The sequence below is a fragment of the Genypterus blacodes genome, unplaced genomic scaffold (assembly GCF_046128005.1).
Source record: "Genypterus blacodes isolate CSIRO-AG114 ecotype Tasmania unplaced genomic scaffold, CSIRO-AGI_Gbla_v1 ptg000021l_1, whole genome shotgun sequence".
NCBI classification, from domain to species: Eukaryota; Metazoa; Chordata; class Actinopteri; order Ophidiiformes; family Ophidiidae; genus Genypterus; species Genypterus blacodes.
Window position 1 is genome coordinate 11,247,478 of NW_027466834.1, and position 26,193 is coordinate 11,273,670.

Sequence of the window (26,193 nt, forward strand, 5' to 3'; positions counted from 1 at the left end):
CCCACAAAGCTTTGCAGCAGCAGCTCCTTGCAGCGCGAGCTAGCTGTTTCTGTTGGTAATCTGTCAACGGGCAGCTAAAGGAACAGACACACACACACACACACACTCACACACACTCAACCGGGGCACCTCTCTCCTCTCACACAGGTAACGTTGTTTGTTCTTGTCGCTCACACACACAGTCCGGGTGCCGTTGTCCTCCGTGTTCGGTTAGAAGCAGAGTGGACGGCGAACCAGGAAGAACCAGCCACGTATTAGTCTAATGTTATCAGTCAACAGCAGCAGCTAACCACAGACTGATGGCGTTTCCTGGGTAATGCCGGTGGGACACAACCGTCTCTGCTATTCTCGTCATGTCTTACGTCAAAGTGCTCCGTTCTCAGATTTTACAACAACGGAACCTGGATAATTATTAACCCGCAAATCTAGTAATGCCACATCTGATCGCTACTGGCGCTAGCTTGGTTAGCTGCAAATCCATCCGGAATCCAGCCTCAAGTCACCGCGGCGTGAAGTTGTATGTGTCGGTGTGTCGGATAGGTTAACCGGGGTGTGAATGTGACACGGTGTAAGATGATGCCCTCCAAACTCTGTGTTTGTGTCATTCACTTAGTGGGGTTGTCAAGTTTCAAACTACGCAATGTAACCTGGCTAGCTGCCCACTGAGAGCTAATAAACAAGTTCCAGCTTAACGGAGCTTAACCTCTGGGTCAGCAACGCGAAGGACATTGTTCGGTGTCATTTCATGTGTTACTATGCGACATGTTTAAAGGAGCATTACCCTTATTGTTGTCGTGACGCGGTGTGAGTGCTTTAGAGCAGGTTACTGGATGTTTGACTAAGGAGATTCATGCTGTAATCGTTTATGATCACTGTCAAGAACCTCTGCAAATCAGCTCATTAAGCCTGTTTTACAGCATATTTGAGTATTTAAGACTTTGAAGCACAGATGGTCTTAGGTCACTGTAGGTTTCACTCATGTCAAGGCAGAGGAGAGTCCCCCTGTGGTCAGTCAGTCACAGCCTGGCAGTGATTGGATTACTATCACACTGGATTTACACAAAGGAGGAAAGCAGAAACGCCTCAGCTCGCAGAGGAAATCCACTCCACTGAGCTCCGTTCAATTGTTTTCCCGTAGCACTTACATGTCAGATCAAACAATGTCTCTCACTCTCCCACACAGTCCCTTGCCTTTGTGTTTCCTGTGACTGACAGTGCCCCTCAATTCAATTACTGTAACTTTTTCTTTAACAGCTGCACAGGATCCTCTGATGTCATTTCAACTTGGCAGTACTGATCAAGGACGAGCACACAGCCCCTGCATCCGCCCGCTGATGTGATCTGTTTCTCTGCTCGCTAAAGAAGAATGACATTTGTCTCATTCTAATTCCTGGAGGTCCTTGGGCAGAGCTTTGTTTCGTTTAAAAAGGCTGCTGCTCTAAGCCAACCCAGTCTCTGCCTCTGCCCTCTTTATTTGCACTGCTGCAGCCCTAGCGTGCAAACTGTTTCGGCCCTGGAGGCCAAATGAGAGAACTGGGACTCTGGCTGTACTGGAGGATCAGACACTGCTGTGGAAGTGGGGAGCGGAGCGGGAGAGAAGGCCCACACAGACACGCATCATGCTGCAGGGACACTAGGCTCAGTGTTTGAGCCCCTCCTGTGTGGTGCCACTTGTTTTTTTCCTCCCTTTTCCTGCAATCTCATAGGTTTGGATGGTTGAGGACAAGGGCAACTTTGAAGGAGCCCACCGGTGGCTGTGGTTTGGCCAAAGCTGACGGACCGCTTGCCAGCCACTGCTGATTTAGTACGCCTGTCCACTCCTGCCGTTGCCGTAGCCCCCTTCACTGTGGTTTCCAGTATGGTGAGCGGAGGCTGGAGGCGCCGTGGATGTGGTATTGAACCGTTAACGCCGGTATAGCTGGCTGATTCCTCATCTTTTTGAACTGTGAAGGATTTCATTCCGCTGTTTCAAGGACGGACTATTTTTTGTTTGTGACCATAGTTGAGGTTATTTGTTTGAAAATTCTCTGCGAAAGAGAGCACTGCTCCAGAAGAGGATGAAGCTGAGGAAGCAGGTGACAGTGTGTGGAGGGGCCATATTCTGCGTGGCTGTATTCTCACTTTACCTGATGTTGGATCGAGTCCAACATGATCCCGCAAGGCGACAGAATGGCGGGAACTTCCCAAGGGTAAGGATAGAAACTGTTGTGGTAGTGGTCTAAAAGCCCTTTACTGTAATTACTTTTGTGGCACTGTGCACATTGTGTTGTAACACTTAATGGAAAACAATTTTCTGAGGCAATGCGTCGCAGAAAAGCTGGTTTTGTAAACACACTTTCCTTTGAAGAGTCACATCAAAGCCAGAATTAACATAAGCCACGCTGTAAGGCTTAATTGTTAGAGTTTGCGCTAAACCGAATAATTTGCTTACTTCAACATATTTTTGTACAGACTAACCTGAGAGGATTTAATATAATTTAGTAACCTTCCAAAATAACAACTGCCCTCTTATGTAGGTCGTAGCATTAAATGTGTGACATACATATTGTTTTCATAGAGATTTTAACGACTATAAGAGACTAGAGGAATATTTGTTTGGTCAACAGATGGTTTGTGATGACACACATCTGTGTGATTAATGAATGCGTGATGTGATGCATTTGCACGTATTTTTTTTTCCAGAGCCAGATCTCAGTTCTGCAGAACAGGATCGAGCAGCTGGAGCAGCTCCTGGAGGAAAACCACCAAATCATCAGTCACATAAAGGATTCTGTGATGGAGCTCACAGACACAGGAGCTGTGTCTCCCAGTGGCCATCTGCCCTTCAGGAATGCCAATGGTTCTTGGGTTCTACCCTTCGATGGTCGCCCCACTTTCTTCTCCGTCAAATCCCAGGATTGCCAGTTTGCTGTAGGCAGTCCAGTTCAAACAGACGTTCAGGTGCGTTTGCCAAGATAGTGGGAGCAGCATCAACGTGGCCAGATATTACGTCACCCTCGCTTCGTTGTGGATACCGCTGTATGTGTATGAAGAGAAAATAACGTGTTTCTGTTTTATTTTAGATGTTAGATGTTTACTCCCTCCTGAAGTTTGACAATCCCGATGGAGGCGTGTGGAAACAAGGCTTTGACATAACTTACGAGCCAGAGGAGTGGGACAACGAGCCGCTTCAAGTGTTTGTTGTCCCCCACTCCCACAACGACCCAGGTGAGCTGCGAGCACATTCAAACACACAGTGAAAGTCAGAAGCGTCACATGCAAACCCTTTTCAATATGCTTGTAAATGTATACCCGTGCTTGCACTCATTTGATCTCGTGCTATAGCTTTCATGCAAAGTCTGCTGCATACAAAGTCCCATGCAGGCAAATTGAGTGTGTGGCGAGAATTCAAAGCCGAACAAAGGCAGGAACAATGTGGACGATTCCAATGTAATCAACAAAATCACCCAAGTGCAGGACACCTCATTTACTTTACTCGTTCTACCCAACATGGTTGATGCTCGTGACTTATTATTTCTCTGTGAGCTTCTGTTAAGAGAGAAAATAACACACCCTCGGGTGCGGCACGACTTGCTGTCACATGAACAAACTCTCCGAATGTAGCGGTCCAAAGGAACAAGACATTAAAAGCGGCGATTCCTCTTTTTAAGAAAAAACTCTTTGGTCTTTATTAACGCGACGGAACTCCAGGCGTGAACGCAGCCTCAAGGAGCTAACAAGTAGCTGCTCGTCTGCGCGGAAAGAGACGAGCCAGACGTGCCACAGTGGGAGGGCGGCAAAAATCCCTCACAATTTGATCCATTTCGTGTCGTTATTATTAGCATAATGCCGCCAAGAGTGATGGCTTATGCACAAACAATGTAATTAGAAACATATTGGCATTGGGAAACTCTTTGCTATTTTTCCACTTTCAATGGCTGAGATTGTATTTTGGACTGACATTTCCATTAAGTGTGTTTACCAGCCCTGCCGCTAAATTGGCTAGATTGACAGTTATTTATAAGTTGACAGGTTGCGGAGACCTGTCCATCAATAACAGGAAGAGGTGCCATTTGGACATGCATTCAATTAAACTCTGCCGTTATGTCATCCCGAGCAATATGAATGCAATACTGTGCAGGGAAGGAAGGAAGGTAGTGAGATATTGCAACCCGAAATAAAGCTGTCAGCTCTGAGTGAAGACGCATTACTGGTAATGGGCTCCCTTCTCTAAAAGCGTCTCTGGGGGGTTTTTCAGCTCGCTACAGGTATGTAGGTCAAACACAATGAGAGGAGCGTAGCGTTTCAATGGTTGTTCTGTCTCTTCCGAGTCCTTTTGCATGCGAGTCGACAGACCGGCCCTGATGATAAGTCTCTCTAGTTCACCTGCTTTGAAAGACGAGTGTGTGTGTGTGTGTGTGTGTGTGTGTGTGTGTGTGTGTGTGTGTGTGTGTGATTCTGCAGTAAATGGTGTTCTATCGGTTTGTGCTTTATTTTATGTGGAGCTTTGGTCTCAGAAATGCTTGACAAGGTTGTTTCTAAGCTATAGTGCCGTGTTTCTGGATACACTTAAACTGCATCTCGGCCATTTGCACAATACTTGAGTGTTATTTCTTGCTCCATTCAGCACTTTTTCTCCTTCATTTCGTTGTCTCTCTTACCGACTCGCTCACGAATCGCTTACGCCCGCACAACTTGACAGGTTGGATCAAAACTTTTGACAAGTACTTCACGGACCAGACGCAGCACATCCTCAACAACATGGTGGTGAAGCTGGCCGAGGACCCGCGCAGGAAGTTCATCTGGTCGGAGATTTCGTTCTTCTCCAAGTGGTGGGAGACTGCGGACGCACAAAAACAGGAAGCCATGCGCAAGTGAGTCACGGTCTCCCAGGTGGAAAGCAAGCAGAGTGGGCAGTGTGTACATTTACTACTGGTGTTAAGTGTCTTACACAGCAGAATGTTTTCCACTTGCGTATTGTAGACGCTCTGGAAATAGCTTGTTATCTGCTTGACGTGACCCTCCCACTTAAGAGCCGGATTATCCTCACCTTGCTTTCTAAATCCTCTGTGTTCAACAGGCTAATCCTCTCGGGACAAGTCGAGATGGTAACGGGAGGCTGGGTGATGACGGACGAGGCCAACGCTCACTATTTTGCCATGATAGACCAGCTCATTGAAGGGCACCAATGGCTGGAGAGGAATCTAGGTACAGAAAACACCACAAAATGATTCCTGTCTCCCGAAAAGTCCATATTTGCAGGTTTAACATTCTCTTGGCTCTCTCAAAATCTGGGAGGGCTCTCAGCTTCTCCTCACTTCATCTCTGTCTGTAGCAGAGAACAAAGTCTTAAGGATATGAGTCTTTTCAGAGCCTGAAGGTGAAAGCTGAACTCTTCATCTGATATGCATTAAGTGTAGCTTCACACTCAGCAGGGTGATAAAAACACTTCTTTAACCGTGGCCTACCCTGCTGAGCAGAAAAACCAAAAAAAAAGAAAAGATGTTTTCATTCCTTTATCTTAAGAGCGCTGCTGAAATATTCCATTCCCTCGTGTTTTCTTAGGTGTGACTCCTCAGAGCGGGTGGGCGATTGACCCCTTTGGTCACAGCGCTACCATGCCGTACCTGCTGAAGAAGTCCAATTTGACCAGTATGCTGATCCAGAGGGTCCACTATTCCATCAAGAAGCACTTTGCCTCAACACGCAGCCTTGAGTTTATGTGGCGGCAGGCCTGGGGTGAGTGAGCGAGCGAGCCCCAGCCAACAATATCATTCAAATCATGTTGCTCATCTCTCTGAGACTCATTCCTCAATGAGTCATGCCACTTTTTTGGCCTTTTTGAAAGTAAGGGAAACTTTGGAGGGTACATCCAGTTCTTTGCTGCTCCCTCATGCTGTTCTAGATTCAGTATATTCATGTTTTCCACCCTACCATATATTCCATTCTTGCCATTTGAGGCTTTTATCAGTAGAGATGTTAAATCTTTGTTCTACAATCTCTTTATCGTTTCTCTCTTTGCTTTATCGGCTCGGCAGATACGGCATCGAACACGGACATGTTCTGCCACATGATGCCGTTCTACAGCTACGACGTACCGCACACCTGCGGGCCCGACCCCAAGATCTGCTGCCAGTTTGACTTCAAGAGGTTGCCGGGCGGTCGGATAAATTGCCCGTGGAAAGTGCCGCCCAAAGCCATCGTGGATCGCAACGTAGCAGAGAGGTGAGAGGCACTTTGAAGTCACACTGTCCAGCATTTGGTCACACAGAGGACATAATCCGGTGGCTAATAAAAAAAGAAGCTTTATCCATCCAAGGTTATTGTAATTTCCCAGAAGATTGGCGTATGCAAAGCAGGCACCGATTGGATGCCAAGAAATTTGTCCTTCACACTCTCCTCTTCTTCCTCTCATCCTCTTTGTGAAACAGGGCACAAATTTTACTGGACCAGTACCGTAAAAAGTCCAAGCTTTTCCGCAGCAAGGTGCTCCTGGTGCCTTTAGGGGACGACTTCCGTTACGACAAGGGCGTGGAGTGGGATCAGCAGTTCGGCAACTACCAGAAGCTTTTCGACTACATGAATTCACACCCGGAGATGCACGTACAGGTGAGGAAGCGGATCTGTCAGCTGCTGTCGGAACACAAATCCACAACAAGCCGTTCAAAATCAACATTAAGATGAAAAGCCCACGCGTATCAAAGCTTTTTTCCTGTCTCCGCTTGTCTGTCCAGGCCCAGTTTGGGACTCTATCTGACTACTTCAACGCCGTCTACAAAGCAAACGGAGTGCCGCAAGGACACAGACCTGCAGAGTTCCCGGTGCTAAGTGGCGATTTCTTTGCCTACGCTGACCGGGAGGATCATTACTGGACCGGCTACTTCACCTCCCGGCCATTTTACAAGAGCCTGGACCGCGTGGTGGAGTCGCACCTCAGGTGAGGAAGGTTTAGTCGGACACATCGCTGATGAATAACAGGGACGTGGCCTCAAATGCTTTTTCTGCAGATGGGATACAGGGAGCTGCACGTTGCACTTTTTATTTATAGCAGCATGTGATCTCTTTCTTTTTTAGCAAAAGCAGATGTAGGATTTGGCTTATTCGGCTAAAACAGATACGGGGCAACTGCAAGGTCTAGCATTTGAAGGAATTAATCAGATTTCATTCTTTCCCATTTTTTATCTGTGCAAGCAATCAAAATAAAGCAAAATGTCCAATTATGAAATGCAAAACAGGCTGACAAAATGCCAAATGGAACTAAGGTTGTTTTCCAACTTCAGAAATTCAAAGTTTGAGAGGGAGAGTTTGAGAAATGTGTAATAATAACACACCTTCATCTGCCTGAATGAACTTGCCGTGTTCTTCCTCACGGTGCCTGTAAATGCTCCGCAGGGGGGCAGAGATCCTCTACAGTCTGGCTGTGGCAAACGCTCGGCATGCGGGGATGGAAGGGCGTTACCCCGTCTCAGATTATGCCCTGCTGGTCGACGCGCGGCAAACTGTGGGCCTCTTCCAGCACCATGACGCCATCACTGGCACCGCCAAGGAGAATGTGGTCGTAGATTACGGCACCAAGTAAGTAGGGAGTGTTGTTCCTCTCCCTTCTCTCTCCTCTGGATGTGTGAATTTATAGAGCCATTAGCCCAAGTAGCGTTTCTGAATGCTTTTGTTCTGTCCTTTTGAAGGAAAACGGCAAACTGCGCAGCCATTCATTCTCCTTATTCCCTCCCAGGTTGCTGCGCTCACTCATCGGTCTGAAGAGAGTCATCGTCAATGCGGCTCATTTCCTGGTGATGAAGAACAAAGAGTTTTATCGCTTCTACCAGACGGAGCCGTTCCTGGAGACGGTGAGGGGAAACTCTGCGGTCGCGGGCGGAATTAGATGTGAAAACATGCACACCTTGCTTTGGGGAAGTAATGGGCTTTTGTCTCTCTTTGTTTAGGATGACAGGCGTGCGACTCAGGACTCCTTGCCTCAGCGCACTTTAATCGAGCTGGACCCAGCAGGACCCAGGTACAATCAGCAGCCCGTGGCGTGGTCCCTCTGCACTCGCCCCTCCCCTCCCCCCTCACCTTTACACGCTCCACCGCTATTCCTCCTCACCGCTCTTTCCTTTTTCCGTTCCAGGTATGTCATTCTGTTCAACCCCATCGAGCAGGAGCGACTCTGTGCCGTGACCGTACTGGTCAACACGGTGAAAGTGCGGGTGCTCACTGAGGACGGGCAGACCGTCCCCGTGCAGCTGAACGCTCAGTGGAGCTCCCCCAGCCAAATGAGCGCAGAGGTGTTCGAGGTAAGACAAGAAGAAGACGAAGGTCCCGAGGGAACGTTTTGCAGGGTAACTGTCGACCATTCAGCGGTTTATTAACTCATCCGTCTGTAATTCTCTCTCCAGGCTACATTCATGGTTCGTGTTCCTCCCTTGGGCTTGGCCGTTTTCCACGTCTACGACACTCCCGACTCCCCGATGACGCTCCGCTCCGACACCCTGCTCAGGCTGTCGGAGCGGGGGGCCAGCGCCCGCTCCCTGGACCCCCTGCCCGTCCACTCTCAGCAGGCCGACGCGCAAACCTTCTTCATCAGCAGTCAGTCTCTAACGCTGGGCTTCTCTGGAACCACCGGCCTGCTGGAGGTCAGTGTTTTGGTTTTTTTCCTACCTGCTGCAGCAGCGGAGCAGATCAATATCTTGTCGACAATAAATCCGAATGAAAGATTATGTCATTTTGCTTTCATCTCAAGTGCTTGTTTGATCAAAGTTAACATGGCATGGATTTGCGGCTAATTAAACATCCTCTTTGAACTCACTTTCCATTTCTGTTCTCTCTCTCTCTCTCTCTCTTGTTCTCTCTTGTTCTCTCTCGCTCCTGTGGTTGTTAATTTTCCAGAGCATCCGACTCAAAGATGACCCCCAGGAGGTGAAGGTTCAGATCGAGTTCATGGTTTACGGCACGCGTCCCTCTAAGGACAAGAGCGGGGCGTACCTCTTCCTGCCCGATGGAAAAGCAAAGGTATACACCGGGATCCCACGCCGGCTCAGCTGTTTACTCACTTTGATGGGCCCTCCCTGGTGTATTGTACCATGCTGGGGAGCTCAGGGCTGCCTGGGTGCCCCTTCATCTCACTTTGATTGAAAGATAACACAACACACTGCAGCACAAGGGGCTCACTTGCCATATTTTATCGTGTTATTGCTGTTGTTCCTCCTTCTTTCCCCCACTGAGTCTCCCGACGTCTCCCTCCCTCAATATCTGCTGTGTTTTTTTGAGGTATTTCTTTTGTGATGCATCTTCCTCTTCCTCTCTCTCTGCGTTCAGCCGTACGTCCAGAAAGAGCCGCCCGTGGTACGCGTGGTAGAGGGGCCGCTCTTCTCGGAGGTGGTGGCACACTACCAGCACTTCCAACAAACCATCCGCATAAACAACGTGCCAGGTAATTAATACGCATAATATTGTTGTGTGGAATGAGTTCAAATAGTTTTTAGCAGGAAGCTTGTTTCAGGCAACAGATGGTGCAGTACATATGCCAAAGAAGCTAAAAATATGGCAGGAAACAATTTCTAATTCCAGCACTTCTCTCAACTCAGTGTTTCTGCTTATCCGGTACTTTCAGCTCCGTGATTCATTATGCTCTTTTGCAAATGGGGTTGGGACAAAATTTGGAGTTTTTGCATATTCTCTCACCTCGCCGCACCCTGTGGCCTGGCTTTGTTTTGTTAATGGCTCTGTGTGTGTCAGGGGTGGACGGCCTGTCCGTAGATATCACCACAACGGTTGACATCAGAGATCAGACCAACAAAGAGCTGGCCATGCGACTCGTCACCGACATTCAGAGCGGGGACGTCTTCTACACCGACCTCAACGGCTTTCAGGTCCGTCGCCTCCCGGACAGCAGAGTGGAACATTCTTCAGTTATTGATTGTCGTTTTTTAGAATCCGAGCTTTTGTGTCTCTCTCCTGTAGATGCAGCCCCGTCGCCACTATTTAAAGCTTCCTTTGCAAGCCAACTTCTATCCCATGCCCAGTCAGGCGTACATCCAGGACAGCAATCACCGCCTGACGCTGCATACAGCTCAGTCGCTGGGCGTCAGCAGCCTGGAGAGTGGTGTGTGTTTCATTTAATCACATTTATTTTCATTTCATTTGACAGTCCTCGGCGAACAGCGCAGTCTTCCCATAAAAAGCTTTACGGAGAACAAAGCGATTAACACCTTTGCTCCCTAAATAGTCCCTTTATCTTTAAGATCTGAGCGGGGAGAATTTATAGCGGTTTGTAAGCGACTTGTTTGTATTGAAGTCGTTGCCTTTGCTCGTCCTCTCTTAGGCCAGTTGGAAGTGATTATGGACCGGCGGCTGATGCAGGATGATAATCGGGGACTTGGCCAGGGCCTGAAGGACAACAAGAAGACAGCCAACCGCTTCCGACTGCTGCTGGAGCGGCGTTCCACGGGCAACAAGGTCAGGCAGGCGACAGTGCAGGGAGTCGTTAGAGCTCAGTGAGGAAGTTCCACACACAGCATCTGCTTCTGCGCTCTCAAATGAATCTGTAAACTCTATGCATGCCCGTTGAACGGAACAGTATTGTCCTCCATTCTGTTCATTAACACCTTTTCTCCATATTTTTTTCTCCATTACCCGTCACCGCCCCATCTGTCTCTGTGTTCTCCTGCTATCCTCTTGTTTCTTTCACACTTTCTCCTTCTCTCTCTCTCTCTCTCTCTCTCTCTCCGCTTCATTACACTCAGCATGACGGTTTCTTTGCCAAACTCTCCGCCATGTTCCGTTCTCTCCTCTCCCAAATCTTGAGTCACGGAGTTCAAGAGGTAACGTTGCCTTGGCAACAGTAAAGATGCTTGTTAGCCCCGCTTCATAGACGACACACCGGCTCTGTTATGTCTTTATTTTCCCTCCATTCCTTCCATCCCTTCGCCCAGACACTCCATCTTTTTTGACAGCACCATTGCAAATAACTAATGAAATCATTTGTCAGGTAAATGGATGCAGATTGACAGAGAGAGGAAGGACCTAGTCGCAGTTTTATTATCTAACTCTCTCTTATATAACTGCCGACCGTACTTCAAATGAAGTTGCTTTGGCCTGCAGCACTCCTCCATCCAATATGATGTCACACGTCATATCAGATGAGAAATTGCATCGCGCTGTTAATATAAAAGATTGCCATTGCACCTCATCACCGGGCTGCAGCTGCAACACAATCCCAATATCAATCGATTTAGTATTCAGTGTTCGGTGTAGATTGTGTGTGTTTGTAGGTAGAAGCGTGTGTGTGTGTGTGGCATAATACAATCGTAGCAAAGGAGTCGTTGGGTCCAGAGTGGAGTCACTGGTGTGTAGATTAGATTGTGTTTCTTGCTGTGGCTTCAATCTGTCTTCTGTTGTTCCTCCCCCCACCTCCCTCCTCCCCCCCTACAGATGATGGACAGCGGATCGACGAGCTTCCCGTCCATACTCAGTCACATGACCAACGCCTTTTTGAACCACGAGGTCTTGGCTCTGCCCGTCCTCCCTAAAAAGCGAGGCATCCCTCCCCTGCAGACCTTTGCCCCCCTCAAGTCCCTGCTGCCCTGCGACCTCCACCTGCTCAACCTGCGCAGCATCCAGAGTCAGGTGACCAGACAGAGGAACACACACACACACACACACACACACACACACACACACACACACACACACACACACACACACACACACACACACACACACACACACACACACACACACACACACACACACACACACACACACACACACACGCTCATGCAGAATACTAGAGGCCGTGTTTGTTTTGACTTTGAAATATTCAGTGTTTTGCTGCTGGCTCGTATTTTGATTCTGTGCTTTTGTGTGTGTGCGTGTCTGTGTATGTGTGTGTGTGTGAGCAGCAGGACCCCCACTCTCCTTCTCCCTACACAGCCATGATCCTCCACCGTCTTGGGCTAGACTGTGGCCTTGAGGCTCAGAACCTGGGATTCAACTGTACGACCACACAAGGACAGGTCAGTGTAGACACACACACACCCACACACACACACACACACACACACACACACACACACACACACACAGAGTGCTCTGGGATCGGCTGGCAGTAGGAGTGAAAACATGTCTGCTTTGAGCTGTGTGTACGCAATAAGATGAAATCTCCTCCTCTCAGGTCTCTTGTCGATCATCACACGTGTGTGTGTGTGTTAGTCTCTAACATCCTCCCTCCTCTTCTCCCCATGCAGCTGAATGTGTCGGGACTCTTCAGGAACCTGGACCTGCACCTGCTCCAGCCCATGTCTCTGACTCTGATGCACTCCGGCGCCCCTCTGGCTAACGACTCGGCGGTGAGCCTGGATCCCATGGAGCTCTCCTCCTTCAAGCTCAAACTGCGCTAGAAGCAGCCCCGGACCTTAACAGGCAATAAAGCCCCAGCCAGGCTCAGACTCGGACCAAGGACCAGGCCCCGTGCCGGCCCCGTACAGGCTCAGCACAAAGAGGGTCTGGCTCTTCTGTTTTGTTCTGGCGCACATGCAGAACCACACACACACGACCACTCGGGAGAACAAGGATCCACTGTAAAGGGACTAACTGCACAGCAGGGGGCAGGCGATAGCCGTTACTGTGGATGTCTGCGAGCGAGATATCTGGGTGGATTCTTTTTGTAGCCGTTCCTACTTCCTAAACAAGAGAGAGAGCGTCCAGCTTCCTCATGATGCAGCTGCGTATCTGCTTTTCCACCGCAGTCATTATTGGAAAAGGAATCTCATTCACTTTTTGCAAGAACTTAATTAAATGTGTCTTTTTTCTATCTCTGCTCCATTCTGGACTTACTACTGAATGTAAATATCTCAATGATGGGTGGGGGTGGGTGTGGGGTTGGGGGGAAACTCGTGCTGCATCAGAGTGCAATTGATTTGTCTTTAAGCTTTATTTGGTGTAGGGTTTGTTTTGGATTCTGTACGTAGGCAGCGAAGGACTTCCTTAATAGAATTTGTTTTTGTACCTATAAATCAAATGTGGACTGAAGCATTTGTTTGACGGAGCCAAATGCAGCAGCGGACATTTTCAAAGCGAATGTGTGTCCATCTTCCTCACCGTCGGGGTCCCAAGTTATGGCTCTATAAGCTGTCCTACGTCTGAGCCCAAGAGTCTCACTTCGGTCACTGTGCTACATCAATCTGATCATCTTCATCATCGTCTGCTCATATCACCCTCTGCCCCTCTGTTCTTTGGTTCTTCCTTCCTCTCGCTGTGTGTGTGGATGAGTAAACTGTGGAGGGTTTGTGACGGCGTTTCATCTTCATCATTCTGTGCTTCTATGATCACCGGTGCGGGGGTTTGTGGACCTCACTGTATGCAGTAGAAGAGTAGACAAAGACTATACCTCATATGTAAACAAATGGTAGATGTATCAGTGTGTGTGCGTCTGTCTGTCTGTCTGTCTGTGTGTGTGTGTGTGTGAGAGAGGCCTGTGTGGATGTAATTACAGGAGGGTGTGTGTGGGTGTAGCGAGGTCACAGAGGACACTATCAGGGACCATTTGTTGTACTAGGCGTCATTGATCGATCGGTGAGCGTGGAGGAGAGAGTCGTATCATTCAGGCGTCCCTGAAGATCAGAGTGGGATTCAAGCAGAGGCAAGGATCCCCCAATGAGTTCCAGCCCCACAGCTCGCTCTCTTTCACTCTCTCTCTTTTTTACTCTCTCTCTCTTTTACTCTCACGCTCTCTTTCTCTCTGACTCCTCTTACTCTCTCTTTATCTGACTCCTTACTTTCTTTCTCTTTTTTACTCTGTTTGACTCTCACTCTCTCTTTATCTCTGACTCCTTACTTTCTTTCTCTTTTTTACTCTGTTTTACTCTCACTCTCTCTTTATCTCTGACTCCTTACTTTCTTTCTCTTTTGTACTCTTTTACTCTCTCTTTCTCTCTGACTCCTTACTCTCTCTTTCTCTCTGACTCCTCTTACTCTCTCTTTATCTCTGACTCCTTACTCTCTTTCTCTCTGACTCCTCTTACTCTCTTATCTCTGACTCTCCTTACTTTCGTTCTCTTTTTTACTCTCACTCTTACTCTCACTCACCATTTTACTCACTATCCCTCTCACTCACCATTTTACTCGCTATCCCTCTCTTTTACTCTCACTCTCTCTCTTTTATTCTCTTCCTTTCTCTTTTACTCTCTCTCCCTCCTGTATCTCCTTTCCCCTTGGCATGCAGGATGTTGTCATCTGCAGGTCAAGTCACCCTGATCTGCGCCGCGCAACCTCTCCCTCTGCTCTGCTGCCTCCTATCTTCCTCCCAGTTGTCTCATTCAGTTTCCCCCCCCCCCCCCTTTCCTTCCTTCCACTCCTTTTTTTTTGTTGCAATGCTCCTCTGGCCTCTCGTCTCGTCCGCCACAGTTCAATAAATTCCACTCAACCTCCCAGCTGCAAACTCTGCAGATTCCCTCTCTTCTCTCTGGCTGAGGTTAACATTTCTGTAAGACCAGAATCCGCTGCACATCGATTTGCACTTATTTTCCCCCGTCGTCTTTTATGCATCATATCTTCTGTCCTGCTGTTCCACCCCGTCCGAGTCTCTGTACAAATGTCTTGTTTCTTTTCTTTTCTCTTTTTTTGAATGTGATATTTGTTGTAGCATTGTTTTCTTGTTTGTCCAGATGGAATATACGGACGCAGGTGAAGTCTAACCTGTATTTGCTTTATTATCTGTGGACAAAAGTCACAGTTGTAGAATGACAGAGGAGACGACAGTGAATAAAGATCAGATCAGATACACTCATTCTGACCTCGGTGTGATTTCGCACATTTTACACATTAATAAGGGGGGGAGGATTCTGCGGTTCGTCAGTAGGGGGCAACATTGAGCAGCATATTCTCCCCCCTCAGCCCACTGAATACTGAATGTGTCTGGGTTGCTCCCCAACATGAAGAGACGGTGGAGCTAAATCTTGATTTTAAAATTCACAGGGCGGCGTGCAAGAGGAGGAGACGATGGTTCAAACTGGCAGTGAGGAGGAGGAGGTGGAGGAGGAGCGACTGTCCACGGTAAAGGCGGCGGCGAACTAAAGCAGGTGGGAGACGTGAAAAAGGAGGAAGAAGCAGCTTTTTTTGCTTGAGGGGCTCGTAGTTAAGAATGCAAGTGTGACAGCAGGGACGCCCGAGGCCCGTGACACACACATGCACACGCACACACACACTCTTTCTGGTGCCACAGGTGACTTGCTCCACATCGTGTCTGAGTCTCCGCCAACCTGAAGTGACAGCGGATCGGATGAACACATTCACATGACAGAATGTGACATCAGATGATGAGCGGCTGCTTATTAGTGTGTGCGCACGCACACGCGCCTTATCAGAAGCAATGAGCACATCAGTAATGACCGTCATTAATCCGGAATGATCAGATAATTTTTTTTGTACTCATTTATAATTTTAATTAATTCTTTAAAAAAACGACTGAGCTTGAATGCAACACAGACCTATTTGTTATTTTAATTAATAGGTGAAGGTCAAGACTATTTCCATGATCATTTGCATAAGTTACACAATTTAAATGCTTAAGCCTCATGATTTAAAACAAAATTTAAATGAAATCTAATGAGTAAATTTATCCTCCCTTTAAATTAGTGTTAAGATATCTCAGAAATTAGAGGAGCAACTTTACTTTGACACCATATTTCTATTACATAAAATAATAAATGAAAGAATGATGTATTTGCTGGTAGTCCATAGCAAAGAGGTAGAGCTTCAGTATTGCATTATCATTATTGATCACTCAGGTATTGATACACAGCTACATCCTTGTTCTGGACACCATACTGCATGCAGACAGTGTTTGAGTGTTGATGGAAGGCTGATGGGAGAAGTTTTGCATTGATCTGATGGTGGATCCAAGAAATGTTTGATATTTTGTCAGAGAAAGAAGAAATCCACCACAGCTACAAAGAAACAATGGGGCATATTGATCCCTTGGTAGGTGATCGATACGTGCGATTTGGTCAAGATCTTACGCAGCCAAATAACCAGTCTTCTTTGACAGTACTAGTTCGTTGCCAGGACTGCACAATATCTTTATTAATACACAAACATCACCAAAAATGAGGGTGAGAATAAATGCATCATTCATTTTCAGTACATTGACACGTTGGCTCACACTTTTACTTACATATTCAGTGTTTAAATGCCAAAGATGACGTGTCCCAGGGGCGCTGAATTGTTCAGCGAGTTCTCCAGGCAGAGCACAGAACAGATGTACTGTCCCTTCACCCGCCTGAACCCAGCTGCCCATACACAGGCGGCTAATGAGCAAACTTGTGCTCACCCTATATTCCTGCAGAAACATACAATTTTATTTTAATTCCAGTGGCCAATATTTTGCTGCTGGATGGAGTGAATAGAAACGTCCTGCAGGCTTATTTCTTGCAGTTCTCTTTGTTGAGCCGGACAAAAGGGTGAAGAGAGAATCAGCACGGTGGTAAAACTCAACGCCCTGAGTGAAGGAAAGTGTCAAGAAGAAGATGTATTCTCCTCGTGTTAGTGAGTGTGTGTATGCCTGTGTGTGTGTGTGTGTGTTATGGGATGTCTGGAATATGTGTTAGAACTGTAACTCTGGACAGTGAAGACAGAACAACTCTCTGCAACAACATCATTTTATTCCAGCATAAAACTTTACCACAACAACATCCACTGTCAGTGAAATAAAAAAGGATATAAAAGCAACGTACAAATTGCAAAACAACATCATCTTCATTCACTTTCACTCCTATTCATCCCCCCCCTCTCTTCTTCTTCTCGTTAATAGAGTTCCCAGCTTTGGGTCTAAAAGGCTTTAATTCAACCTGTATAGCCAAAAGTACATTTGTCATTCAAAATGTATGGCGCTCCCAACAGAAAGGGAAAAGTGCTTTACCCTGATGAAAACATTCAGGGAGAGAAGCCCCCGAAATCAATACGGGCTCTGTTGGAAAATGAAGAGAAAATGATCTTATTTCTTGCCGGTAGCGAAACCGAGAAGAGAAATGTAGTAAAGGTCAGCCTAGCAGCTCTGAGCTAAGTGCTTTTTTGTATATCATTCAAAACACTGTGCGCCGCTTGGCAGGCAGTAACTCCTCTGCACGTCAATAAGATGTGTGACGGAGAGATCTGATATGTTTATGCTGTGGTTGCTATTCCCACCGGGTCCAGATTGAACACAAAGCGTCCTCCGCTGCCTCCTTATCTATCCGTGGATCTTTATTCCCCTCCCAGCGCTCCTCGCTCAACAAACTGCCAATGCTCACTTTAAAGTTTTCAAACTCTGTAGTGAAACGCACGTCAACTTTTCTGACCCTTGGGTCAAAAACCCGAGCATGTAAATGTGCTACTGTCGAAAATAAAAAAAGGGTGAAATTAAAGATTGTGTGTGTGTAGGAGATGAGTTTAGCTGAGAGGATGTGATGATGAAGTCACGCAGGGCAGAAAGATAGAAAATTAAGTTGCATAACATTGGAACATAAAGGAACTACATTGATATAAATAACTGGGAGAATAAATGCTTCTGACCTTTAAGATATTAATGAGAAAAGTAGAGTGCAAATAAATATTATTTTCAAACAGATGAGCGACGTTCATGAGTGTGTGATGCTGACGGGAGGGTGAGGCGGCAGCGGCCATTTGTTTTGGTGACGATAGAGTTGAGCCGACGTAAATCACATTCACGTAACAGTTTGGTAGAGTCGGGACGCCGGCGAGGCCTCGGCTCAGACGGCACAGCTACAGAGCGGACAGAGCGGGGGAGAGAGGGACGGACGCTAGAGCGAACTCTGCGTCTTGATGAAAGCTGTCCTCTCGCTGTGACCGTCCGCTCCCTCGCTGTCTGATTCAGACTGGATCATGTCCTCGTCCCCCCACACAGTGGGGATCCCCTTGTAGCATATCCGCGCCTTCCTCTCCCGCCCTTGACTCAGGCCCAAACCGAAGCCCACCCGGGCGGTGTTCTCTGAATACACAGAGGGCAGTTTGGTCCTCCAGCTCGACCTCACGCCGCGAGAGCGCAGCTGCAGCAAGAGGAAGACCCCGACAAACGTGGCCAGGATGAAGGCACAGCTCAGCACGGCCACCAGGGCGGGCAGCTGGGAGGTCAGAGCTATACCGAGCCCCGGAGGTTCCTCGCCTCCCCCCCTGTCGTCCTCCGCCGGGCTCGGCCCTTCCGGCTGGTGGGTGTCGCCCTGGAGCTCCCCGGCGGACGGGGACTTACGCTGGACCTGGTTCTGGTGCAGGCAGGAGGTCAGGACCAGGTGGCTGTGAGACGGGCAGGACAGACAGTCGGCCGGCCCGACGCCGGAGCAGGTGAGGCACGCCGGGTTACAGGGCAGACACGCCTGGACCGAAGACAAGTCCACCCAGTTCTCCAGGGACAGGTTGAGGAGCTGCAGGCCGGAGGTGAAGCCAGGGGGGCAGAACTTCACGCAGCCCTGGAGGAAGAGGGAGAAGCCGGGGCTGCACTCTGTCAGGGACAAACAGACAGAGCAGAGGTCAGTGAACGCTCCGCAACTCTACACTTTCACAAAGTCTGTCAATTCTTACTTAACTTTAGTGTAATATTACTGAAACCTGACTGGAAACCTCCAATACACTGCAACCCTCCTTTTGTTTTCCTTTGGGGTCTCATTAACGTCCGGCTGCACTCCACTCTCTCTCCTTCTCCGTGTAACCGTGGGTGAATTTTCCTCTCGGCTCTCAAACTTTGTAATCCTGATGAACTCTGCGTTTTTCTACCTGCAGTGCGAAGCTTATATTATTTTGTAAAGCCGGGTTGTCGATCTTTTCTTTTAGCCAGACACGAGTTGCCGACGGGCTGAGTGTGGGCGGGCCGCGTTCATTTGCGGTTCGTTCCTGCCGGAGTCGGCGGTCAATAAATGTGAAGGATGTAGCGCGTTGCACTTTTGGCTCCTGTTTATACAAAAGCTTTACTGTTTATGCCAGCTTCAGTTTGTTGTACCGTCCCTTTGTCTGTCTTCCCCTGCGGCTCGGAGCCAAGAAGACACCGGAAGCCTTGTCTACAGACAGTACAGTGCAAGCGTCTGAAAGAGCCAAACTTGGGAGACATTTCATGAAATTAAATCAGCTGAATGCTTGGATCCAGCAGAAATATACGGGACTCCTCCTCCCCCTCCCTCTCCTCCTCCTCCTCTTCTCCCCTGGGCACCTGTTTACCAGCGCACCACCTCCTGCACTAATCTGTCCTGCTGCTGCTCCAGACGTCCCCACACTCTGGTCCAAACTCATATGACATATGGTGATGTTCATAGCTGCACAGGCGGCTTTGTAAAGTGGGCAATCTGTATTCGCAACATCCACTTCTTCACAACTTGCAGATACTCTAAGTCTGACCCCGGCGTCTGCTCGGTAACAATGGCGGCGCCGGTGCCAATACAAATGAGACACAGGACACTTAAGGGAGAGAATCACGCGGAGGCAGAAGCGGAGCGGAAGATCCGATTTGTCTCACCGATGCAGATCTGCTGAGCGTCGAAGATTTTGCAGCTGTTGTTGGACGGCCGGGGGAAGTCGGAGGACGAGGTGTTGACGGTGCTCGGTCCCGTGCCCCAAAGGGTGAGAAGGAACTGACTCAACATACCTGGAAGAGAGAGAGAGAGTGAGAGTGAGAGAGAGAGAGAGAGGGAGGTAGAGAGCATAACGTGCGAGGAGAATATCAATTTAATACTCCAAACAGAAGGCAACCGGCTTAGAAACGGGAGGAGAGGAACACGAAAACTGAGCACAACACTGGAGGGAGGAGGAGGAGGAGGAGGAGGGACAGAGGAAGAGGATCAACACATGCAGAGGGAGAGACACAGTGTGTACCAGTGTGCCCATCTCCATATCCCCTGCCGCTCAAAGCAAACAAACTTCACAGCAACGCTCCTGGAGCTCCAGGGTTAAATCTCTCGCCAGCGTTCTCCCCAGAGTCGCTTGGAAGACGACGCGGCGTTTGTTCTTGCCAGCCAAACGCCTTCATCAGAGAGCTTTATACTTTTGGCGCAGAGGGAACCCATCTCTGCCCGGCAGCCATGTTGGATTTGAATCCCGGGCGCGGTTGGGTTGAGAGCCGGAGTGGCAAAGGGAGGAAATAGTTTGGAAACGCGTGGGACACTTACAGACGGATGGAAACACAGGGAACGGTTAGCGGCGACGGGTTCATTCTCTCACCGTAGTCACGTCCGTTATCGGCGACGTTCTCTATCACCAGGGTCCATTCACCCTGAGGGTCCTCATCCCACGTGTGAGTGGACATAAAGGCCCAGTCGTTGAATCCCTCTGAGGAGAAGTCGTTGGGCCTGAGGGGAAAGGAAAGAGGAGAGGGTGAGAAGAGAGATAGGAGGAGAGAGTGAGCGGACAGAGTGGAGAAGAGAGAGTGAAAGGGGAGAGGAAACAAGAGAGAGGGGAGAGGAGAGAGTGAGAAGAGAGAGGGGAAAGGAAAGAGGAGAGGGGGAAAAGAGAGAGGAGGGTGAGAAGAGAGAGGAAAGAGGAGAGAGTGAGAAGAGAGATAGGAGGAGAGAGTGAGAGGACAGAGTGGAGAAGAGGGAGTAAAAGGGGAGAGGAAACAAGAGAGAGGGGAGAGGAGAGAGTGAGAAGAGAGAGGGGAAAGGAAAGAGGAGAGGGTGAAAAGAGAGAGGAGAGTGAGAAGAGAGAGGAAAAAGGAGAGAGTGAGAAGAGAGAGTGAGAGGAGGCAATGTGTTTCCTTATACTTTTCTCTTTGTGGCAGCACGCAAGAGTTTTTAAAGGCAGACGTCTAACAGAGTGTGTGTGTTTGTGTGTGTGTGTCAATATAATAAGGCCCACATGGGTGCACACAGTGTTTACCTAAGTGTTGCAAAATGGAATAGCTCTGCTTTTTACCTGTTAAGTGAGCGCGTGTGTGTGTGTGTGTGTGTGTAAGGGAGAGATAGAGAAAGAGAGATTTATACCCAGTGTAGGGCCGGTGTGTGTGTGTGTGTACCTGGGGAACAGCAGGGTGGAGTGTGTGCCCAGCGGGCTGATGAGATGGATGGCCAATTTTCCTCTCTGGTTGTGGGAGAGAGTGAGGCGAGCCTGGACGTGTTCCAGGGAGTTGACGAACTCTGGTCGTCCCCAGCAGGCGTCCACGGTCTTGCTGAACACCAGCTTGTTCCCAATGTCTCTGCAAGGGGTTGATAAGTGGAGGGTGGAGGAGGGAGGGTGAGTGTGTGTGCGTGTGGTTAATGTTGTGTGGCCTCAGAAATGGACAAGCGTGCAAGAAATCCACACAAAAACCTTCCAGCTGAGGAGGAAACACGGCGGGCGGAGCGACACAGAGACAAACTCTCACAGCGTATAGGGGAGGACTCGCTGTTCGCACACATACACACACAAACACACACGCTGACTACATTTACACTCTGCAGTAACGCTCGGGTACTGAGATTTTGATCACAGAACTTCAATCTGTCTGCCTTGCGATCGGTGGGCGAGCTGGAGGCCGTCGCTCCGTTTAAACCCGTCGTTCCTTCTCGATTCGTGGACTCCTCACTCCTTAAAATGACTAATACGTTTCCTCCCCCCCCCGTCCCTCCCTTCACCCCCAGCTCAGATAACATCAGGAGCAGAATCAGGAAGCTGATGCTGGATGACATTTACAACTTATCAGCGTATTTGATGAAAGAGCGATTTCAAACTGTGTGCACAGCGTGAAACACGACAAATCAGAGTGAAACGGAAAAAGGATTTGATATTTTCTTACTGGGAGTAAAGCTGTTGTAGATTTACTCAAGCATGCACATAATCTTAATGCCTTTCCTCACCTCGCATGTTTCTGATCTTCTATATAATCACTGTACCACAGAATCCTAGTGTGTGTGTGTGTGTTACATGTTAGAGTACGGAGCGTGCAGCAGCGTCACTCCCACTGCCACACTCACCTTGGCTCTGTCAGCATGGAGTTCACACACTGGTGCTGGGGCCCCACTGTGGTCCAGTTCTGTGCCAAAGACACCATGGAGCCAGCATCCAGCAACCCGTAACCGTACGAATGACTCACTGTGAGAGAGAGAGAGAGAGAGAGAGAGAGGCAGAGAGAGAGAGAGCGACAGAGACAGAGAGAGAGAGAGAGAGGCAGAGAGGCAGAGACAAAGAGAGAGAGAGAGAGAGAAAGACAGAGAGAGAGAGACAAAGAGAGACAGAGAGAGAGAGACGGAGAGAAAGAGAGACAGAGAGAGGAAGAGAGAGTGAGAGTTACACCTCAGTGATACCATCTGTCATTGATTTGGACTAATGACTGTGGCCGTTCCCGACCTCTGCGTCCCACTCCGTTGGTCTTCCAGTCCCCGGCGCTGAGGTGTCCAGGCTGGGACGTCCTCACTACCAGGTGCTGCATGTCCCTCCAGGTCAGGTTCATACTACACACACACACACAGACACACACACATGCGGTATTCAACGCAATGCACTGAGCATATTTGAGCAGAAAGTCAAACGTGGGAGATACCAGGATCTTGCGGATGCTGATAAGGTCAAGAGGTGTGTAGACACGCCTGAGACACACTGCAGCTTCACACACACACACCCCCACAGGAAGGACGACCATACAGTAATGAAAGATTACGCCATGAGGGAATCGTCGGTCAACCGTAGCAGAGATACGAGCTCACATTATGGATTGAACGCCGACTTAAAACACCAATATAAAAGCTACAGCCTGACCTGCTGTGATGAAAGGTCAGGGAAGACGGTAAAACAGCCGCTCCTATACGGCCGAGGACCGTGTGTCGTCGTGGTGACAGCTTCTAATGAGCTTCGGGGGATTTGAGGGGGGAAGAGGAGGGTCACCTTCCCCGCACGGAGCCGCCACTAAAAATATTGATTTACGAGGAGACACAGCGACGGGGGGAATCGTGCGTTCTCGGGGCGACGCCTACCAGACGACAATAACCTGCTGGGCGGCTTTGAGGTAATCAAAGCGTGAAACCGTGCGGCGACAACTCGCTCGGTGCAGCGACGCGTGCTGAGCAGAAATGGAAACGCAAAATTACAGTGCGGCGTGCGCGTCGCCTCCCCCCCCCCCCCGCCCCTCGTCGCGTCTGCGTTGGTGTCTCACGTGTGTTATTAAGAGGACCAACCACCCACCCGATCCACTCAATGTCATCTCGCCGGAGGGAGGGAAGGAAATAATGAAATAATAAAACATCAGAAAGCCAAAACACGCTTGGCCTATTAAATGATTCCATCTCTATGAATCCCACTGTGGTCCAAATGCGATAAACTAGCTATCCTGTTATTACTGCTGTGTGTGTGTGTGTGTGTGTGGGTGTGTGTGTGTTGGTCTCAGCCCCGTCTCTGTCAGGCGAGTGCAGGAGCTTCACATCTTTGGGTGACGCAAGGATGCGTGCCCGCCGCATCATCAGGCGAACCCCAAACTATCCTGTGAGGTGCCATTAGTCTTCCTTTGACACATGTCAGACGCTCCCTAATGAGAAGGGGACGCAGCGGGGGGGGCCGGTGCGGAACAGAGAACGGCAGAGCGATGAGAGGAGAAGAGTGACACGCGTGGATCTGAAAGTATCAACGCCATTCAAAGTATTAGAGCGGCCGACAGTAAAGAAAAAACCTGGATTCTGACACCTGCGGTACCAAGCGAGCGATAATGAGACACTCTGGAGATGAAATTGGTTACCAAGGACCCTTCAGGTAATCAGACAGGCTGTGTGTGGGTTGTGTGTGGGCCGCTTAGCTAATGAAGAACCTAGCAGAAGCCTAGTGTAGCGAGGAGAGAAGCTTCCGCACCGGGATATAGGCCAACGCTGGCTCCCAGACACGGAAACTTCCCCTTTAACCAGGCTCAGCGTGCGACAAGGCAAACGGCGTTTACAATTAAATCCACTCTTTAAGCTTTTTTGGCCACGAGGAAGACTATTAAAAAAATAAACGTTAATACCGATACAGGAGAAGGACGAATCATTGTCACTCACTTGGCCTCCAGTGCCAGAGCGATGATTCCAGCTGCCAGCGGCGCCGACGCGGATGTTCCGGTGTGGGAGTCTGTGCATTTCTGCCTCAGGTCTGTGGTCACCTTGGATACGGTACAAGAGGAAGAAAAGGCAGAGAAGTACAGAGTTAAACACAGTCAATGTGATGCGCTGAGTTCTCCACTTAGGCATGAATGGAGTGCGCGGCGAGGGGAAGTGGAGTGCAGAGAGGGAGAGCAGAGGCTCGCAGACGTCGGGAGCTCCGGTTGGAAGTAAAGTGGTGACGGGAAAGGAGGATCAGCAAATAGGTTTCAATGTGAGCGGAGTGGACGGCTGCCAAAGGTCACAGCCAGCCAGGAGGGCAGAGTGTGACAGCCAAAAGGCGGGCGTGACCGGGGGGAGCGTGCGGGGACACGGCGTGTGTGTGCAGCGCAGCATTAATGAGGCCTGTCTGGGCGAGGGCGGTGGGGGGAGGGGGGGTAGAAGCCACGACGCCGCGTGGGACGGCGCCTCGGGTGAGCGACAGATTGACAGTCACCGATGATTTCCTGACAGCTTAAGGCTTCGGCGTGCAGCCACCTCGGGGTGACAGCCGGGCTCCCGCAGGGCCGGTCCACCGGATTGTGACGCCCCTTGCGGTTTGTGTCTCTCACCCCCGGAATCCTGATTGGTTTATCTGAGGCAGGAGACGAACCCATAATGTACCAATACAGTTTTATCTTCATAGCCGTCTTTAGTGCTCTGATTTGTCTGTGCGGCCATGTTTTATTATTTAAATCACTCTGCTACATCAAAAAGCAAAAGCCAAGTGTCACTTCTATTAAATATGGACTAAAGAACGATGGAAGTCTATTAGCTTTGTCCTGATTCAACTTCTTTCAGACAGAATTCTGAGTTTATTTGAAGGATATCATCACGAGAGGCAAGAATTAGGTTCCATTGCCTGCTTGTCACATCCAGATAATACAGAATGCAAGGCGGCATCCATCCTACTGGCAAAACATCTCAGAGTTGGAATGAACCCACGAGCGGTAATCATCGCCCCGGCCATATCTGCCGGCTCACTCTTGTGAATAAAGTGATTTTGAATCGGTTGTGACTTATAAATGGCTACTCCGGCTCAGAACACAGACAGCGACAGCCGAGCGAAACATGATGAGCTTTTTTCTAAAATAATGGAAGTCGTCTGGAGCAGAGAGAGAGAGGAGACATGGGCTTTAGTCGCGTAACCACCCGCAGGCTCAGATAGCATCAGGCGCCAAATGTGCCAATGAGCAGCTTGTGGGTCCGTGTCACTTTCGTTTAAAAAGCCTTGTTTCTGATAAGTTGGCAGTCGGGGGAAGAAAACGCCAGTGCGCACAATAAAAAAGAGCCGACAGGGTGAACTTCTCCACCGGGGCTTTGACACGCCGGAGTCACCGAGGTGTCAAATGTTGCTTACTGCTGGGGAAAAATAAAGTGAAGCAACAGTGTAGAGAGAATCTGAACATTTCTTTAATTGTGTCCATTTTGATGAGCTTTGCTTGCTCACGCTCAGACCGCCTGCGGCTCATTGTGGGAGGAATTGAAAATGTATGGGTGTTTTATCTTATTTTATGTCCCTAAAGGCAAAGTCTTTCTTCAGCTGACAGGCAGCTGGGAGGGAGCATGTGGCATCTCTCAGCGTTTGTCAGCTTTGCTCGCTGTGTGTTACGCATCAGTCATACAAATGTGACAGTTTGATGCCCGTTTTCTGACTTGGGGAGCAGATTAATGTGCACGCATGTTTAAAAATGATTCATTCTGGGCCGCACAGGCAACACCCGCAAAAATATGAGATTCGCCGTGTGATTATTTAGCTGTTGTGACATTTGCAGCGTGCTTAATATCTACAGCGGCGTAAAAACAAACATCAATTTATTGTTTAGACATTCAAGGTGTGTGTAAGCGTGAAGACCCACTATCTGTTTCTCCCCGGGGTCTCCTGAGCTGAAGGTGGTGGCGAGGGTGGAGGAGCACGGCTCGCTGTACCACGGCACGCTGCCCGACTGCGTGGTGCTGCTGATGGACAGCGTGTGAATGCTGTTGGTGTAGCCGTCGCAGTTACAGCTGTCCTGCTCCCTGCCGCCATTACCGGACGCCCAGACGAAGATGGAGCCGAGTCCCCCGCGACCCTGAGGGGGGGTGGGGGGGAGAAACAGGAAGATGTATGGAGACGTATAAACATACACGCTTCCAATCGGCAACAAAAGACAGAAAGACAAAGAGT

General features: G+C 49.1%; 2 protein-coding genes across 3 annotated transcripts in view; one reads left to right on the top strand and one right to left on the bottom strand.

Moving 5' to 3' along the window:
* On the top strand, positions 1-14,764 carry man2a2 (mannosidase, alpha, class 2A, member 2). 2 transcript variants are annotated; one of them, XM_076142130.1, is made up of 24 exons: positions 1-147; positions 1,255-2,189; positions 2,683-2,940; positions 3,063-3,207; positions 4,682-4,853; positions 5,060-5,187; positions 5,545-5,718; positions 6,018-6,204; positions 6,411-6,588; positions 6,714-6,916; positions 7,372-7,554; positions 7,712-7,826; positions 7,923-7,993; positions 8,108-8,273; positions 8,376-8,612; positions 8,866-8,988; positions 9,295-9,409; positions 9,715-9,848; positions 9,940-10,081; positions 10,301-10,434; positions 10,722-10,799; positions 11,410-11,604; positions 11,880-11,993; positions 12,225-14,764. In XM_076142130.1, exons 2-24 carry the CDS (start codon positions 2,058-2,060, stop codon positions 12,375-12,377), a joined length of 3,537 nt encoding a protein of 1,178 aa, XP_075998245.1. In that variant the 5' UTR covers positions 1-147; positions 1,255-2,057; the 3' UTR covers positions 12,378-14,764. The 2 variants fall into 2 exon arrangements, with proteins under 2 accessions (XP_075998245.1, XP_075998243.1); XM_076142128.1 differs by lacking the exon at positions 10,722-10,799.
* A 1,997-nt stretch (positions 14,765-16,761) lies between these two features.
* Positions 16,762-26,193, bottom strand: part of furinb (furin (paired basic amino acid cleaving enzyme) b) — a 62,571-nt gene continuing 53,139 nt past the window's right edge. Inside the window, exons 9-16 of the mRNA XM_076141819.1 lie at positions 25,886-26,098; positions 23,949-24,049; positions 22,276-22,379; positions 21,903-22,020; positions 20,966-21,145; positions 20,176-20,303; positions 19,475-19,603; positions 16,762-18,469 (exon numbers count right to left, since the gene is read on the bottom strand). Coding sequence (XP_075997934.1) covers positions 17,775-18,469; positions 19,475-19,603; positions 20,176-20,303; positions 20,966-21,145; positions 21,903-22,020; positions 22,276-22,379; positions 23,949-24,049; positions 25,886-26,098 — 1,668 coding nt within the window. The 3' untranslated portion in view covers positions 16,762-17,774. The remainder of the gene's footprint in view (positions 18,470-19,474; positions 19,604-20,175; positions 20,304-20,965; positions 21,146-21,902; positions 22,021-22,275; positions 22,380-23,948; positions 24,050-25,885; positions 26,099-26,193) is intronic.

Coding starts and splice junctions, on each gene's coding strand:
- man2a2 (XM_076142130.1), top strand. CDS start 2,058: ATGAAGCTGAGGAAGCAGGTGACAGTGTGTGGAGGGGCCATATTCTGC. Junction 4,854..5,059: donor AAACAGGAAGCCATGCGCAA/GTGAGTCACGGT, acceptor TGTGTTCAACAG/GCTAATCCTCTCGGGACAAG. Junction 7,994..8,107: donor CTGGACCCAGCAGGACCCAG/GTACAATCAGCA, acceptor TTTCCGTTCCAG/GTATGTCATTCTGTTCAACC.